The following is an 18,998-nucleotide window of genomic DNA, read 5'->3' as shown; positions in this document are numbered from 1 at the left end:
GGTGCCTTGATGGCCTCAAGAAAACCAGTTCTGGGGGGTGAAAAGGGACAGAGAAAAATTGCTTCTGAAGTTTTAACAGTAAAGCTCAGATCATGGTGTGAAAGCTAATGTCCCATCATTTTGTACTTTGTGGTATGATGGTTTCTATTTCTCCTGGTTAATTTTGATTATTATTGTCTCCCCAAGCAAATTATAAAACTCTTACAAGAAGTTAAGGGAGTCTCCCACCTTTTTTCCCTTGTTCTGTCTTCACCTACCATCACATGCCCCCTCCACAGCTCTTATATTAATACAAAATGCAGGCTTTGGGGCCAGGTCGACCTGGGTGTGAATCCTAGCTTTGCTGTTTACCAGCTCCATGACCTTGGTTAAGCTGTTCCACTTCGATCTGCTCAGTGTTCTCTTCGGTAGCATAGGCTTGTGCTAATATTACTTACTGGGTTGAGTCATTTGCAATTGCTGATACTCGGTCCAGAAAGACAACAATTTCATGTGGTTCAAGCCAGAACTGTGCAGCGTTAGAGTGAGGATAAGATACTGTGTTTAGAGTATGCTGAAGATACTCAATAAATAAAATTTTCAATAATTATTATATGATTGACTACTCCCACTATAAATATGCCTCAATTAACTATTTTCAAAATGACATCAAGGAAAGTTAAAATTGCTTAAATTGAAAATCTAAAGTAAAGTAAATGTAGGGGGAAATGTCTCACTGTAAGATCTGTGAAATACGAAATATTTTCCAGAAGTATGTTGCTTAAATCTTTTTGTTGAAGCTTAAGATTACAAATCAAGTTACAGTTACAAAGACAAAATCAAAGTGACTTTAATGGTTTCCATTTTTATTATATAGAGGTTGATGAAATACACCAGGAAAGTTCTTCAGTCTCATAAATTACTGAGATAAAATACACATTTCTGTTCTCTTCACTTTTTATTCAGTCAGTACTGTGAATGATGATTTTTATTATACAAACTATAGTAAAATTTCAATTGTCTGGAGATCAATTATCCACCAACTTCAGCTAGAACACAAACCAAAAAGCCTGCAAGTTATTAAAAAAAAAAAAGAAACTGGGCAATTAAAATAGATACCACAAAGTACATGCATAAAATCTCTTGTATTTTTGTTTTTAAATTTCCATAATAGGAACTTTTAAAAAAATAAATAAGGCAGATGAGAAGAAAGTGAAAAGTTATTTTTAGATGGTCTGTAAGAGCACATCATCTTCGGATGGCAGCTTTACTTTATGAAAGGAAGAAAACCTCTGAGATACCCCTGCCTTGCCTAGGTACTGGAGGATAATCCTTGTTTAGCTTTTTGAAAGCTTACAGTGTTAATGATTTGGACTGCTAACTCCTCCCCTGCAAAGGGGATGCTGTTGAGGGGTCATAATGAGTGACACCTGCTCTTCTTGCCGGTCCCTGTGGTTCTAGTCACACTAGTACTGTACCAGTAGTAAATATTTCTCCCAACACAACCCTCTCCAACTCCATGATGTCATGTTAGAATCAATGAAGTAAATGTAAATGTTTTCAAAGAAACCTCTTATCCTTTGCTCCTGCAGAACCCAACTTTTTATATTTTTGTGACAAATGAGATTATCTGATTTCTCAAGCTGTCCCACAACCTGGAGCCACTGAAAAATAGCTATGACAACAAGTAAGAGAAATACATAGAAAGACTTAAAACCACACAGCATAATGTGGGAACAATTAGAGCAGAGATTCGTAACTAGTGCTTTATGGGCTGTATTTATCTCACAAACATGTTTTGTTTCACTCCCAATCTGTTGCTCTACACAGTATTTTTATTTTTGTTTGTTTGTTTTTCCAGTGGCTAGCACTTAAGTATCAGGGGATTCGTATTTTAAAAAACTGATTTCAAGTCTCTTGAAGAATTGAAGACCTGGAAGCACTGAATCCACATTCCTAAAAGGCATTATTTCTTGGGACTTTAGATCAACTGCAGTATATTGATGGCAAACTGTGGTATCTGGTTTGCCATTGTCCCCACTTTTAGGGAGGGTGTTTCAATATCTGCAGTCCCCACCCATCCCCATTGTCTCCTCAACACTGAAACTTCATGTTGGTTGCCATTTATCTACTGTCTGGATTTAAAAAAAAAAAAAAAAACTGAACAAAATACTGGTTGCATCTGAGTCTCCATCAGAAGTGAGAAACAGGAAGGCAGGTTTAGAGGGCTGAGTGGTCTAGAAAGAGCGAGCGCAAGTGCATTTTTTATGGAGGAGAAGAATATTTCAGTGTGTAATATGCAAACAAAGTGTGTGTGTGTCCGAATAATGTAATATAACAGCTTTGCTCACTTACTTTGTCTACAAGGCCCTGTAGGCACTTGGACTTAGTAAAAACTCCTACAGCTTGGAGCCCAGCTTCTGATTACAGTAGAGTAAAATCATAATGATCAAGGAAAAGTTTTGCTAGGTCTGATGAATGCTGTTTAAAAAGTATACAAAAGTTGCCAGAACTCTTTCCATCCAAAATAGTTAAAATAAGAGACTTTTGGTATGTAAGTCAGACCATGTGAAATTGCCAATGTTTAATCATTTTTGACCCACAATAATGGTAGCTTCACCTTAATTCACCTACAGAGTGAAGTAGTAAGTTTTGCTGCCTGTTTATTTCACTTACATGGAATTCATTCTTTTCCCATAATATCAAAAATGAGATAGTGATTTATCTGGGTTAATATAATATTAGTATTATAATATTATAATATACTGAGGAATACAGATATTATGTGATGCTTATAAAAGGTACTAAAACAGACAGTACCATCTGCATTATAGTATGAAAATAGCTTATATTCATGGATGTCATAATATACTCTGAGTGTAATGATTGAAAATATTTTGCAGTTGATAAGTCCTTCATTATTAGAAGACAGTAGCTCCACAAATCTAATCACCTGAGATGTAAGGCTTTCTTTGGAGAGGCTTACTCTCTTTAGCATCTAATAAATATGTTTTAGAAATTGACTATGCTGCACTTTGTTAGTTCTCTATGGGTGCAATTCTCCTTTTATAGGGTTCATCTTCAAAAGAGATCATCACCTGAACTCCAGTAGATTTTATAAGAATCTTCAATAAATGTGAAGGACTTAATAGAAGCTTTTGGAAATGCAATTTTATTTTAAATCTTTCATTTCTTGGTGTCAAAACAGTTCTTCCAAGTAATGTATTTAGCGCACACAAATAATTTTTAAGGACATAGTGGTTACTATATGCTATACGCATATCTTAAAAAATAAACTTTGATAATTAGTAGATAGAGAACTACATTATATGATATTCTTTAGTTGGAACAATTTGTTTTGGTTGAAAGCATAAAATTCCAGAGAACTAAAATGTTTAAATTCCGCTTTTCAACTTTCAAAGCTATTATCTCTAAGGATAAATTGCATTTCTTAAACTAATAACAGTTTGTTTATAACTGTATACATAAATATTTATGATATTAGTGATTTGAGGGAACTGCCAATCATAGTCTATTTTCTTGAAGACATCTCTCTCTGGACCTGAAAAATAGTTGGCTGAATTTAATGACTATTACATATATTGTGGATAGATGATGGAATGAATTAAATGGAAGCACAATACTATTTCATCAAGATTTGCTGCAATTAAATTGAGTTGAATTCTTTTACTAAAAATCACACCGGATCAAGTCATGTTGATATACTTATTTTAGCAAAAATAGTCTCTGCTGAAAATACCCTTCTGCATAAAATGCCAGATGTTTACTTGTTTATTTTCAAATATCTTGAAATAAAAATATTTAGTGTATTGAGGTTATGGTGAAGTCAGAAAAAGTGTTTCAAATATGTTATGAAGGAAAGATTTAAATTATAGAAACTACTCCTTGAGAATATTTGGAGAATTTTCAAGCATCTGGGATTTGATTTCAAATATTTTGCTCAATAGCAAATATATTACACCCGTTGATAAAATTGTTAGAGTATATCCCAGTAGATCTCTAAAATAATCCATTCACCCACATAGATAAACCTAAATATAGAGCAGAGTAATATAAAATATAGAGCAGAATAATAGTGGCAGAATCAGGAATAACTTGAAAGGTATTCTTATTAATTATTAGGTTTACTTATATTTTCCAGGATATACTGTTCACCCTTGATGCTAAGTTGTCCTGCTTTTAGTCAGCCTTTAATTTTTGCTTTTAATAGACTGGGCATGTAACCCATACACACGTAAAGAGACTGACCTTTCCATTAATTATGTATTTCATTCAAGCCTAAAAAGGCAATGTTTAATGAATGCCTAAAACTAGGAACAATTATGAAAGACCATAGATTTCCTATGTTCTTTCTTACCAATTGAAATGGCTGATGGACCACATGCATTTATCTTCTCTCCCTCCTAAAATCTTGCTAAAATGACATTAAAGGGACTTAAAAAAACACACACACACAAAAGAAAATAGGAAAGGAGATAAGAGAGGATGAGAGATGTCAACACGTTTTTAGAAAATAGAAGTCAGAAGGGGGAGTGCTAACTGTCTTAACAAAGCAGAGGAACTCAGAACCTAAGTGCTTTCAGAGAGGGGCTGCATGACCGGTGAGCTGGTTGCCAGTGAGCTCGTTGGCCGGCAGAACTCCTGCAAGGCTCAGCCCTCAGAGGCAACAGATATGCTAGAAACCCACAGTATCATGGTCATGTATAGCACAGGGAAGTACATACAAGATCTTATAGTAGCTCACAGAGAAAAACATGTGACAATGAATATATGTATGTTCATGTATAACTGAAAAATTGTGCTCTTCACTGCAATTTGACACAACATTGTAAAATGATTATAACTCAATAAAAAAATGTTAAAAAAAATCCTTAAGTGACCAGACATTTCAAAAAACCTTCTAACATGAAAGAGAGAGATGAAAACAAACAGAAAAATGAGGCTAAGAGGAAACAGAGGCAATGCAGATAGCAGAAGAAAACATCAGAAACCTTCAGTACTTACTCCCAGAGACAAGGAAAGCAGGCTGCTCTGAAAGAAAGAAGAGCACGAGTTTCCAGGTTGAATGGGCCCACCAAATGCCCAGCACCATGCATAAAAATAGATCAACATGAAGGCAGACCATCATGAGATTTTATATTGCCAAGGATGAAAAGGAAATTCTGAAAGTTACCCAAGAAAGAAGACAGGATTTATGCGACAGATCAGAGATAAGAGTGGCTCCAAATCTCTTAAAAGCAATATTGTCAGTAATCATTTTACAATATATAAGGGTATCAAATCAACATGTTATATACCTTCCTTAAATTTATACAGTGTTATATGTCAAGTATATCTCAATAAAGCTGAGGTGGAGCAATATGTGAAACTAGAAGGTAATAAAGCACTACCTTCAAAACTAAGGAAAGGTGGTTTTCGATCTAGAATTCTACACTTTGCCAACTATTAATTGTGAAAATAAGATAAAAATTCTTTTAGACATTTAAGGGCTCAAATTTTATCTCCCAGAATCAAAAATAAACAGTAAATAAGGTAGGCCTTGGGAAAGACAAGAACAGGGGGTCTCTAGGGAGCCAGGACTAATAAGAGTCTCTTTAGGGAACATCCCCCGAGATGCACTGTCTTCAGCTGTTTCTCTTCTTAAGTCATTCCAGGCAGAACTCAGATATCAGGTATCTGCCGGTGAATGTACTTCGTCAGGTTTGGGACACATGCCCACTGGCAGCCTGCATAAGGGAGGGAACCTTTGACTACAAAAGTCCCCAGGAAAGGAGATGAAGGTGTAGAGTCCCTACAGGAAAGGCAAATTGAAGGTTTGCTACCAGAAGGTGGGAATGAATGGATGGATGTCAGGCTGGTAAAAACTACTGCTGCCCCTGTCTTTGCCTCACTTTAAACTTGCAGTAAAGTAAGCTTCTCTCTCACTCAGTATGCCTCTAGAGGAATTAGCTGATTTAGTTTCTTTATCAGATCTGTTCCTTCATTCCTTTCAAAGTAATTACAGGCTGCTTCTTCCCTGTCTCATGACACTGATTATTAGCTAAAGCTAATTCATCAGCTAGATATAGGTGAAACACCTTTAGCTATCTTTCAGGAAAAGCTTAGTAAATTATTTGTCATTCTCCAGCCCAAGAAATGTTCTCCCTGTAAGTAAAAGTTTATTAGATACCGTGAGAGGTCTTTGGGTTCAGCCATTTTCTGTCCCAGTTATAATTAGAAAGCTAGACAAATTATATCAACTCCTAGGGAAAAAAATCCACACACATACTCGTTTTAATAAATCCAATTTACTCTATTTGCTTGGTATTAACAACTGTTAATGCTATGTCCAAATTCCCTTCCTTCCTTGTTGAAAAGAACTCTATCACTACAGCTAGTACATACAAATGGATAGTTAATTACTCGGCACAGAGGGTTATGTGATTCATCACTGCAGCCTGGAAGTGAATGTTGCCAATTGTCAGCTTTTTCCAAACTACATAGTGTTATATGGTTTATGTCCCAATCAATGGTGGCAAAGCTCCAGAAAGAAATACTACGTAGATGTCAGGGACTCATTAAACTGATCAGTCTGTAGTCCTTCGTCAGTGATTTCCAATCCTGGTTGTGTATCAAAATCACTTGGTGACATTTAAAAAAAAAAGAAAGAAAGAAAGAAAAGGAGAAGGGAAAGATACAGCCTCCTGGTATCCACCCCCAAAGCCATAGAATCAGAACGTTCTTGGTTGGGTCAGGGACAAATTCAGGATCTTTCAGGGCCTGAGGTTTATACAATTTGGGATTTCTCTTTAAGAAAAGGAACAGAAAACAACTTGCTTTAACAGATTTTACAAAAATAGATTACCATGTGAATACATTTCCAGGACCCAGGCCTTTGTAAAGGTCCATGTAAATGATAGACCCTGAAGCTTAACTTCCATTAGCTTCCAGGTAAGCCTACCTGTGGGCTAAGCCCTGGGAATCAACGTGTGTTTGCACGTCTGTGTCTGTGTCTGTTGCACACATGAGCATGTGCACCTGCATGCATGGCTCAAGCTCCCAGGTGGGAGGACCCAGGACTGGGACTCTCCCTTCTCCCTCAAAAACAAAAAGAATAAAGTTTAGTGTTCTCTGCATTTTATTCTAGTTCTGCACTCAACTTGAAAATCTCAAATTGAAATACTTTGAATTTTGTATTTTTACTCATTTTGTCCTTCTATGGCCAAAAAATGCCCATAAACAAGAATTATTACCAGGATCTAAACTAGTTCACATGCCGGACAACAGTCCCTGAGTTACAGCTGTTCTGGTTACAGTCAGGGAGGAATAACTGAGCTCAACTTTCTGGGTTTAGTTTTAGTTTGCAAATAGCTTTTTGCTCTTTTCACATGATTTCACATGATTTTAGATATCGAAATTTGGCACCAGTAAGTGTGTGTGTTTGCCCAGGAGCACTGGGTTGGAGAGAAATGGCACTGTAGGAAATGTCAAGTTCTTCTCTTCACTCTGGTAGAATTAAGTGATCTGTCCAGTAGCCCCTTTTTAAAAACTGGTTTTTAATCATTTGTCAATGTACAACATGCCTAGTGTTGAACATTTTTTAAATGGATAAACATCTAAGGAAAAAGGTGCATTACCTATAATCTCCCCAAAGATCCCTACAGTCATCGCAGTGATTGAAATACTGTAGCGACTCAATCAATATTTTTAGAGTAAAAGGATACTATGAACTCTAGAGAATACAAAACAGGCACCTTTCTGAGTTTTTTCCCTAAGCACTTGTAACTGTGTTACCTAAGATGCACATATTTAAATGAACATATGTTGAGTACTAACAAGTAAAGGGCCTATGCTGGACAATGGTGATAAAATGAAAAAGGTGGGCTTTGCTCTTCTCAGTGGAGTTTATAGCCAGTAGAAGAAACCAGTCAATCCCTACCAGGACAAGGACACCTACGTACACGAGGATGCCAAAAGCAGCCATATAAAGTCCCATGTAGGAAATTTCTTTCAACTCTTAAGTGCCAAAAAGAGATTTTTTTTTCTCTTCACCTTCTTGACTCTTTCCTTTACTCCATATGCAGTCCATCAGCCAGTACTGTGGGTCCTCATCTTTACAATCTATTCAGAATTCAGCTCCTTCTCTCCATCCCTATTATGTAACCTTGGGCCCAGCCACTGTCACTCCTTGTCTGGATAGTTGCAGTGGCCTTCTCATTGGTGTCCCTGCTTCTGTTCTCACCTCTGTACAGTCTGTTCTCGCCTCTGTACAGTCTGTTCTCAATCCAGAAGCTGGAGAAGTCCTTTGGAAATTTAAGTTAGCTCATACCACCCTTCTGCTCCAAATTCTCCAGTGTATTCCCGTTTCGTTTAGAGAGGCAGCCAATGTCGTTACATTGACCGGGAGATGATTTTGTCCACCCCCTTTCCATCAATTCCCTGATCTCAAGTCTGCTACTTGGCCTCTTGCTCCTTTGCTCATTCTAGAACAAGCCAGCAGCCTTCCCACCTCATGGCCTTGGCACTAGGTTTGCTCTGCACAGAATGCTTTTCTCTTAGATGTCCGCATGCCTTTTTCCTCTGCCCCTTTAGATCTTTGTTCAAATGTCACTTTTTCTGTGAGGCCTTCCCTGTCTACCTTAATTAAAATTGTAGTCCTTCTAACCCTGGTCCCCGCTTTATTTTTCTTCAAAGCATTACCACCCAAAATAGTATATATTCTAACTATTTATTTGTATTCATAATACAAGCTCCACAAGGGCAGGGATTTGATGTCTATCCACTGCTCTGGAAACATTCCCTGGTGCAGACTAGGTACTCAGTCAGTATTTGTTGAAAGAAAGAAAGGTCGGATATTCACTCCGCTGACATCCACACGCATTCTTCTCTCCTTTTGTTTCCCTTCCCTTCGATATTATGATACTTGTACAATGTTTACTGAGCAGTTCGACAACACATGTGTTGTCACCAACTTTGGAATTCCTTAAGTGACAGTTGCTGAAATTGCATCCTACCCTGCACACTGGGGCAGAGGGATGTCGGTATCTGATGCCTGCCTGAAACTGTTGCTGTTTCCTCACAGTGGTCTGGAAAATTCATTTCAGAAAGGTGGCCAAGACAGCTAGATGACAGAGACACTAATGTACTTTTCCATATCTACGAACGAACATATTTAGGCCCAGAATTCACTTCTCATAAAGTGAGGAAACCTAATATAATGTTAGGATTTTGAAAAGGATGCATAATTCTTTGATAAGTACTGTATGCATTTATGCAGGCTGGATGAAAAAGAATCATTGAACCACGGACTTTAGGTTCTCAGCTAATGTTAGAGTGGTAAGGCTTTTTTTCTTCCTCGTCTTTAATTCTTAAATTTAATAAGGAGATTGTCAGGGGACCCGACCATTCCATTCAAAGGATTGGTTACCACCAAACACAGCACCTCTGGAAATCAGAGCAGTGGATCAGATTCCTGTTGGGTGAGGGTTAGTTCTAAATGCACCCCTTGTTCATTACACTTTTGGAAGTCACATATTCAGAAATGGATTCTACCTACCCAATCATAATTATGTCTTTCTACTATTAAAATAAATATAATTAAGAATGGATAAAGTGGGGGGGGGATACTTATCCTTGCTCCTGATGCATTAAAAGACTTTTATATAAAAAAATTCCTTCACTTGAACTCTTACTGTTCCAACAACTTGTTTATCTTGTAGGAAGGAGAGCAGACACAGCCTATAAATAATGCTTGCATTTCCATTTCAGGATGTATAGGGCAGGAGAGCCTCTTCCCTGAAAGGTCAGGGGCCACAGCCAGCTTGCTCCCTTTGTGAGTCAGACAACACTCACGTGCTGCTTTTCTGAACCTGGTGAGCTGAGTTGTGGAAAATGAATGCCCTGTGTGCTGCATCTTGAAAATTCTAGCACAATTAAAGTTTCCACTCTAATAGTATCCACCATTGGTTGGACAATTTGCATATTAGATTTATTTTTCACTTGATTTTCAGAGATTCAGAGTTCCTAAATAAAGCGTACTCCACAGTCTGAAATTTCCACAAGTAAATGAGCACTTGGAAAGTTCTCTGTAATGTTATTTTTCCCCTGAATTTACTTTCTTATTTTAAGAAACTTTAAGACTTTTCTGTCTCCAGAGGATAGACTAAGTTTATTTTACTGGTGCTTTTCTTCAAATTACGTGGAAAGTTATCTCTTGTATAGAATGCTATTCTCTGCTATAGTCTAATAATAGAAAAATTATCTGTGTGCTTTTCCTCTTCATCAATTTAACTTAATAGATATTTACTGCATACTTGCAAGGATCAAGGCCCTAAGCTAGGATTTTTAAAAAGTGTATGACTCCATGAAAAGACATACAACATCATTAGTCCTTAGGGAAATGAAAATTAAAAGCCGTGATGAGGTACCACTTCACACCCACTAGAATGGCTATAGTCAAAGAGGCAGACATCACCAAGTATTGGCAAGGATGTGGAGACATTGAAACTTTCATATATTTCTAGTGGGAATGTAAGATGGTATAGCCACTTTTGAAAACATTTTGGCAGTTTCTTGGGAAGTTAAGTGTGTACCTAACCATATGACCCAGAAATCCCACTCTTAGGTGTTTACCCAAATGAAGTGAGAATATATATTCACACAGAGATGTGCATGCTAATATTCATAGCAGCATTGTACCTAATAGCCAAAAAGTGGAGAGAGCCCCAATGTCCATCCATAATAGAATGGAATACTTTTCATCATTGAGAATGAACGAGCTACCAGTACGCACAGCGATATAGATGAATCCCGTGAACATAATGGACAGCTGGCAAACCAGAAACAAGTGTGCCGGGTGTTTGACTCTGTATGAAGTTCAAAAACAAGAAAACTAATCTGTGTGGTTGGAAGTCAGGATAGTAGTTATCCTTTTGGGGAGGGGTAGTGACTGGACTAGGGGACGAGGGCGCTTTAGGGGTTGGTCTTGCTCTGTTTCTCAGTCCGGCTGCTGTTACACAGCTGTGTTAACTTTGTCAATTCATCAAGTTGTGCCCTGAGGATTTGTGCAATTTTCTGCATATATGTTATACTTCCAAAAAATATATTAAAACTGTAAAAACAAAAAAGTGAACTGATTTTCAGAGAGTCAGGGACCCTAGAAAAGCAGTCTCTACATTCGGGGCTTCAAAGACTTTACAATCTAGTGGGAAGAGAGGCATGTTGATAAATAATTCTAATATGAAACAAACTCTGATAAGTGCTGCATTAGAAATAGAAATAAGTGCAATGAAGTAAAGGAAAATATTTACAAAAAAGGACAACTTGGAAAAATATTATAAAGTGTAGTCACCATTGGGTTTACTGCATAATAAAGGGAGGAACATAATAATGTATAAACATGGAAGGAAGGCTATAAATTAGAAATAAAGGGACTAAAAGTATTGGATCATGTACAAGAAGTCACACCTGTTTGAGAGGCAAAGTTGTTTTAAAATATTAGAATACGTAAGCTATTTATATCCTTAAAAATGAGGTTTTTTGTTTTTACTTGACTGACTTTGCCCAAGTTGTAAGTCGTTCTGTTCCAGTGGTTCTCGGCCCTGACTGCACATTGGGATCACAGGAGCTTTTGTAGCTTCTCCTGAATCAGAACCTCCAGGGGTGGGACTCGGGCATCGGTACTTTCTCTAGGCACCTGTGATACTCCTGAACGGCCAGGGCTGGGAAGCACTGCTGCAGTCCCTGCGGGGTGGAGGGAGCCTTCGCAGGGACCATCTCAAACAACAGATGTCTCTGAAGGTGTCGCTTCTTTGTTTTTTGAGTTTCTGTGCCTTCCACAAAGAAGAACGTTTTTCATATGTAGCTCTTTGTATCCGTGCCAAGAAGTTTCTTTGCAAATGACTTTTATCCAAGTATTACATGAAAGATGTTAATCCTACTGTTAAATTGTAAGCCTAATTCTTTCAAGCACTAGGGCATTTCTTCTGATTTTATTACAGGTACATAGATCCGTAGCAGACGACAGAACTGGAAAGGACAAAATGGCACATGCAGGTCACTTGTTAATGCACTCATGTGACTAATCTTCCTCCTAGGAGGAAAAAAATGTATTTTTAGTCCTAACATTTATATATCAGATCTTAGTGTGAAAATAATACCTGCTTTCACTTGGAAAATTTTAGTCCTCTACTTAGTTCATTCACTTGTTATCTATTGTTAGCTTATTCATGCTTTTCCTCTTGTTTTCTAACAATTTTAGAATTACAGAAAAGTTGCAAAAATAGTAGAGCATTTCTGTATACTCTCCACCCAGCTACATCTAATGCTGGCAACTTATATTTACGGTAGTAAGCTAGTACAATTATCAAACTAGGAAATTAATATTTAAACAGTAAGATTAAGCTACAAATCTTATTTGAATTTCACCAGTGTTTCTCCCTAATTTCCTTGCCTATTCCAGGATCCAGTCCAGGATCCCACGTTGTATTTTGCTGTGATGTCTCCTTAGGCTCCTCCAGTCTGTGGCAGTTCCTCATTCTTTTCTTACATTCCATTACCTTGACCCTTTTGGTGAGAACCGGTGAATTCGTTTATAGAATGTTTCTCTCTTTGGGTCTGTGTGATGTTTTCTTGTGAGTAGATCGAGATTATTCATTTTGGCAAGAATACTGCCAAAGTGATCAGGTGTTATATTATCTCCATGTATGTTATTACTTGTAATGTTAACCTGGGTCATTTGGGTAAGGTGGTGTCTGCTGGGTCTCTTCATTGTAAACTTACAGTTTTTGATAGTTGATAGGTATCATTGGTGGATCTTGCCTGCAACAGTTATTACTGTGGTCTTCACCTGATGATGTTTTTTGTATTTCCCTCATTTCTTATACATTTATTAATTGGAATTATTATGTAAGGAAGAGCTGCCCTTCTTTGGTCGTTTATTTGTATCAGTATAAATGTGTGGCTGCTTATTCAACTTTCTGAATTATGATCCAATACTGTCATTGTTTATTTTGCTGCTCACATTGTTCCACCTGTGGCCGTGGGCAGCTCCTTCTAATCAGATCCTCTGTCCTTCTGATCTGCCCTCACTCTTCTTTAAGCACTTCTTTTTTCTAAGATCACAAAATATCCCACTCATCTTCTATTTTCCCTGCCTCAGTTCTAGAACCAACCGTTTTTATAAGAAGCCCTGATTCCTTTTATTTATTTTATGGGAGGATGATATTTAGAAACCAAGATCTGGGTGCTAGTAGGTCATTGCTACTGGGATCTCATTGCTCCTAGTCCCTCAGCAGAAAAAGCTAGGAAATGTATGTCTGTATACTCAGCCACCCACGCATGTGCATACATCATATTCATTAGTTGTTTCTATATGTATTTATCTGTATGTATATCTGTGTGTGAAAGACCATCAGTTCATTCTAATGTCTTTGGTTCCAATTCAGTACCACAAGGTTCATTATAAGCTGCTGCCCTTTGCTTATCTGTAACTTCTTTCTCTAACAATGTAAAGACTGTCTCTCATTATTTATCATCCTAGATTACACATAAGGGGTGTGCTCACTCATACCCCTGAAAAGTAGATTTACTAACTAGAGTGCAGTATTTGCTGATGGTTCTTTTTTTGGTTTTCACTTTACAATATCTGGTCAAAATAATCTTTTCCGAAGTGACACTACTTAATTCTCATCCCCTTGAGTGTGACTATATTATTTGTCAGGGTCCTGCAGTTCACGTGTAACACAGATAGGTCCATTTGTTACTGTTTATATCCACTTGGGTTTCCCCATCCTGGTTGATTTTAACTTTTAATTTGAGGTTTACTATGATTCAGAGAGTCAAAGCTGTATCCAAGGAGGGTCGTCCAAGAAGTGTCTGCAGCTCCTCACACCCCCAGCCTCACATCACGTCCCCTCATCTCTCCTCCCCTTTCCCACCAACCACCTATGGGGAAGCAGTCTCTGTAGTTTCTGGTTTATCTTCCTCCATATTCCTTTGTCACAGATGAGCAGATTCATATGTTTTTTTAAATTGTTTATCTTTTGTAGGGTGGTAGCACGCCATATAAATTCTTTTATACCTTGTCTTTTTTACTGAATGACTTGGAAGTTCCTCATAATCTTTCCCCATTCATGTTTTATAGCTGCATAGTATTCAGTTGTGAGGACTAGCATAGTTTATTTAACCACTGTCCTCTGTATGGACACTAGGCTGTATCCATCATTTTGCAATGCTTTAGTGACTAAACTTGCATATGTGTAATTTTATAATCAGAAGTATATTTTCAGGAGAGATTTCTAGAAATGGAATTTCTTAGTCAAAATTAAGTACATATTTGTTCATGTCTGTGCGTCACTCAACATGCCAACGAAAGTGCCCATTGTGAGTGAATGTGTATCCTTGATCATCATATAAGTTGCTGAATTACAGCTTTGAACTGGTGTAACTTTTAAAAATTTAACTGTGTTAGTTACTCACATTAAAAAGTGTACTAAAATTGCATCGGGATTAGGAATTTGTCTTGCATAATTTATCCTCTTTCAGGGCTCAATAAACACCATTGTAATGTGTCAACAGCCCCTCATGAAGGTACTAAAATCATACATTCGCCTTACAGCCCGATCATCTCGGGTGCAGTCTATAAGTTCATGATCCACAATGGACAGTAGACAGTTCAAGAACTCTGGCAGTGACATCTTGACTAAGTACTTATGTAATACTCTCATTTGCCCAGAGCTTTTTATTTTTCAAAACTCTTTCAAGTCTTTTCATTTTATATCAACTGCACCACTGTAGCATGGTTTGGGAAAGTGTCAAATGAATCATTACATTTATGTAGTGCAAACTCCCTAACATGTATTGTCTCGTGTGAACCTCAGACCAACCCTGCTGAAGTAGGCAGAACATGTCGTCGGCCTCCCCATTGGGCTGGCCACGAAGCCGAGACTCAGGAGAGTTAAATGTCATCCTGAGGTCAGACAACTGCTAAGTAATGAGGCTGGAGATGAATCTGAGACTAGCCCACAGTACTGGTTTCACAGCTGGCTCCTGAAAAATAATGAAAAAAAAAATACCCAAAGGTAGGATGTAGTCAGAGAGAGGTAAATTACTCAGTATATATTTTGGAATTTAAAGATTCTGTTGGTCCCTGTTTTATGGTCACAGGGTAAATACTTGGCTGCCTGTAAGCTGTGAAGTTTAAGTTCTGAATGGTGGTGAAGGGAAACACATTCTGACACACACAGGCTCCTCTGCCTCCCGAGGTGCTGCTGCTGTGGTAGAGTGAGCCCTGGCCTTGGAGCCAAACTATTTCAGTTTGTGCCCTAGTTCTACCACTTATTAGGGATGGGGGCTTGGTGAGGTACCTAACCTCAGTTTTCTTACCTCTATAATGGGTATTGTTTTTGCAGGGCTATTAGAGGGATGAAAAGTAACTTCACCAAAAGACTCTCCCTGGTGCCATCTGAATGTCATTCTTACAGTGATCATTCCATTTCCTTCAGAGCACTTGTTACAAGATAGAATTATATGTACCTTTGTGTTTGTTTCACATCTGTCTCTCTGTCTAGAATATAAGCTTCATGTCTTTGTGTCTCTTATACCTACCAGTGCTACTAATCATTGGATAAATATTTCTGGACTAAATCTACCTCTTCCTTGTACTTGCTTTTATTTCAGCAACATTCAACCACACAGAATGACCTGCAGTTCCCCTGTCCCTTCACATCTCTTTACCCTGACACCTGCTACTTCCTTAGCCTGACATTCCTTGTTCTCCCAGCTTTGTTTTTCTGTAGAATCCTTACTCATCCTTCAAGACCTAGTTCAACTGTTCCATGAGGGCTCCCATGATCTCTCTCCTCCCCTGAAGAGTGAGGGGCTCCCATGCCCCTTGGCATGCCTCTAATAACAGACCTAATCACATTATCATCATTGGTGTGTTCAACTAATATTTGTAAGAACTGACTCTGTACCAGGTACGTGCTAGACGTGGGGGTTGCAGCAGTGAATAGGAGGCATCATTCTAATGGGAAAAGTGAGCCACAGAAATGTATATAAAGAAATAAATAATACCATTTCCAATGGCAGTCAGTGACAGGGTGATCGGTTTTGAGAAGCGGACTTGGCCTTGATATCTGAAAAGTGAGAAGGACTTAAGGAATGGGGAGAGATGGAGGATGACTCCATTGTGTTGTAACTGTTGACTTGGTTGGTCTTCATTTCCACCCAACCCTCCCTTCCCCTACCCTGCAGCCCCACTGAACTGTCCTCCCTGTGAATCTTTCTATCCCCGGGACCCAGCACGGGCTCGGCGTGTCACACCGCAGTCCCATATGCTGGCGGTGCAGTGTACTAGAACTGCCAGGTGCCTGGCCCTGTGATTCCAGTTTCATCGATCTGATGTACAGCTAGGGCTGAGAGCCGGTGCTCAGCTTAACTATCCACTCGCCCACTTATTGTCTTGTGATTTGGGGACAACTGTTCTTTCCCAGAATTCTGAAACTCAGTTTCCTGATCTTTAAAATGGAACTAACAGTAAGACTTCCTAAGGTTGCTGTGAGCATTAAATGAGATAATGCACCTAAAATTCTTAGCCCAGAGCCTAGCACATGGATAGTCAAAAAGTATTGGAGAAAATGTTGTAGAATGAGTGCTCTTTTGAATAAATGAATGAGTTAAGGGAAAATAAAATGTATTTCTTACTTCAGTAAATAGAATTATGGCAAAACAAAAACTGAATACCTTAATTTATCTTTGGTTATATTATTTACTATTTAATTTGGACAAGAAAGAAAGAAGAAAGAAAAGGACAATATCAAACACTAGTGATTTTAGCACCTGGAATCAATAGTTGTTACCTCTTCATTTGCTTATAAAACAGCCTCTGAAAACCCCTCAGGTCATTTGGTTTACCCTTCTCTGGCTAGCGCAGGACTGTCGCATTCTAGCCTCAAACCTCAAGAAAAGTATATAATCTACCGACCTGAGGCCATCTTGCATCTTGTGCCCCATCTTTTGATATCACAGTTCGAACACTGTTTTGAAAGGAATTTTTCTGATGTGCCTTCTATTTCTTTTATCATAAGAGATCCTCAGGATATCATAACCAACGAAATGTGTGACAATGCCAGAGGTAACAACAGTTTTCTTAGGTCAGGAACACCAATGGGATTAACCTGGAATATTGCTTCTACTACACGAAAATATGACACTCAGACCGCTCAGCAAAACTCTGGCAGATCTCCCCTGCCCTGCCCTGCCTCCTGGGAAAACTGAACACCAAAATTAGCATGCACACAGATGACAGCGTCAACAAATTGGTAGCATGAGGAACTTACACGATTTTTTTTTTCCTTCCTTTATGAAAGCATTTTCAGTGGGAAAGAAACACTGGGATCATGATTTTTGTTTTTATAAACTTTAAACATCTGGCTACTTAGGAGTGTTTTGATCCTTGAACGCATGGGCATGAGTTTTACAGTTTAAAAAAATTGAGGTAATTAGGAAGAGTATTTTTTTTCTGAGAGCTGTAAGAGGCAACATTTATTTGCATAAGTTAAGTAATTCATTCTGCTCTTCTCAATCTAGTCAATTGGAAAATATCATCCAGCTTGAACGTCATAGAAATCAACTCATCCTATCTTAGAATGAGGAAATAATTAGCAAACAATTATTTATTCTTTTTAATATTTGTGGCATTGTTTTCAGGGTTTTCATTTACAAACCAATGCACCATAAACTTTTTCTGGCTGGAGGTATTGAAATCTGTTTTTCTGCTCCACTTATGGAGAGATGTGCACGTCTATTAAATCAGAAGTCTGTAGCAAAGAGCCACATTCACCGACGAGTCGCTCTGACAGGGTGATGGGTCATGGAGCTTTGCAGTGATAGGCAGTGCACGTCGGTACAACGCTCAACAGTCAAGGCTAGAGATACTGTCGTCCTCTTCACATGACAGGCTTCATTTCATATGTTAATAGTAGGACAGTAGGACGGCTTCTGGTACGGTGAGGAAATTCACTGTAACAAGTGCATTCCCTTTACTGCGCTCTCACAGAGCACCAATTAAATTCAACTGAATGTATAATGTACTCTTAATTCCTAGCAGTCCCAAGAAGGGCTCACGTGAAAAATATTATATACTCTTACATTTTACAGAGCATGAACAGATGGAAAGAAAATACGCCAATTGGTAAAGAAATTCACACACAGTAGAACACACCTCGAAATGGTGTTTACGTGGGTTTTTCCTTTTAAAAACTATTAAAGTTATCTTGAGTAAAATGTAATTACTACTTGGAGTTTCCTCTAACGTTGTATGTGTAATTCATTTTAATTTATTCCCCCTGCAGATATGAATGGTTGGAAGAACAGGTAACCTTGTAATGAGTAAAACCGATAAAAGATTGTGTGCCAATGAAAGGGAATTATGGAGGGATTATTCACTTTGTGAAAGGGTTTGTCATAGGACAGTCTCTCCTGAAGCGTTTTAAATTGAATTTAGTTTACAAAACATTCATTTACACACAACATTGCAGGAAGAAATTCAGTGAGGAAATGAGAGAAGTAGCCATGATAAGATAGAGATCCCTTGCGCTGCTAACATTCATGCTTGCTCTCCTTCCTCTCTGCCCCGCCTTGCAGCGCTGATAGCCATCGGGCGGTACAGCCTGACAATAGAGACTGTGGACGTTGGATGGTGTAAAGAAATTACAGACCAAGGAGCCACCCTGATTGCGCAGAACAGCAAGTCTCTAAGATATTTGGGGCTCATGAGATGCGATAAAGTAAGTTGCCTATCAAGTTTGTTTTCTATGCGTCATGCTTGTTATTATATTCTTTCTCTCTCCCCGTATATACGTGTGTATACACACATGCATAGATGTGTGGATATACGGATATGCTATTACAGCTATGCATTACATGATGCCCAGTTTTCTAAACTAATCTGACATCATTGTTTAAATTTTTCTATTGAAAAATGACTTTTGTGCTTATACGGAAAGAAAAGCAATCAT

General features: G+C 38.2%; 1 protein-coding gene across 1 annotated transcript in view; it reads left to right on the top strand.

Annotated features, from left to right (window-relative positions):
* Positions 1-18,998, top strand: part of FBXL17 (F-box and leucine rich repeat protein 17) — a 439,198-nt gene that overhangs the window by 399,574 nt on the left and 20,626 nt on the right. The window contains exon 8 of the mRNA XM_010971766.3: positions 18,625-18,767. Coding sequence (XP_010970068.2) covers positions 18,625-18,767 — 143 coding nt within the window. The remainder of the gene's footprint in view (positions 1-18,624; positions 18,768-18,998) is intronic.

The sequence above is a fragment of the Camelus bactrianus genome, chromosome 3 (assembly GCF_048773025.1).
Source record: "Camelus bactrianus isolate YW-2024 breed Bactrian camel chromosome 3, ASM4877302v1, whole genome shotgun sequence".
Taxonomy (NCBI): Eukaryota; Metazoa; Chordata; class Mammalia; order Artiodactyla; family Camelidae; genus Camelus; species Camelus bactrianus.
Note: the sequence above shows the minus strand (reverse complement) of the source record. Positions and strands in the feature narration are given on the sequence as shown.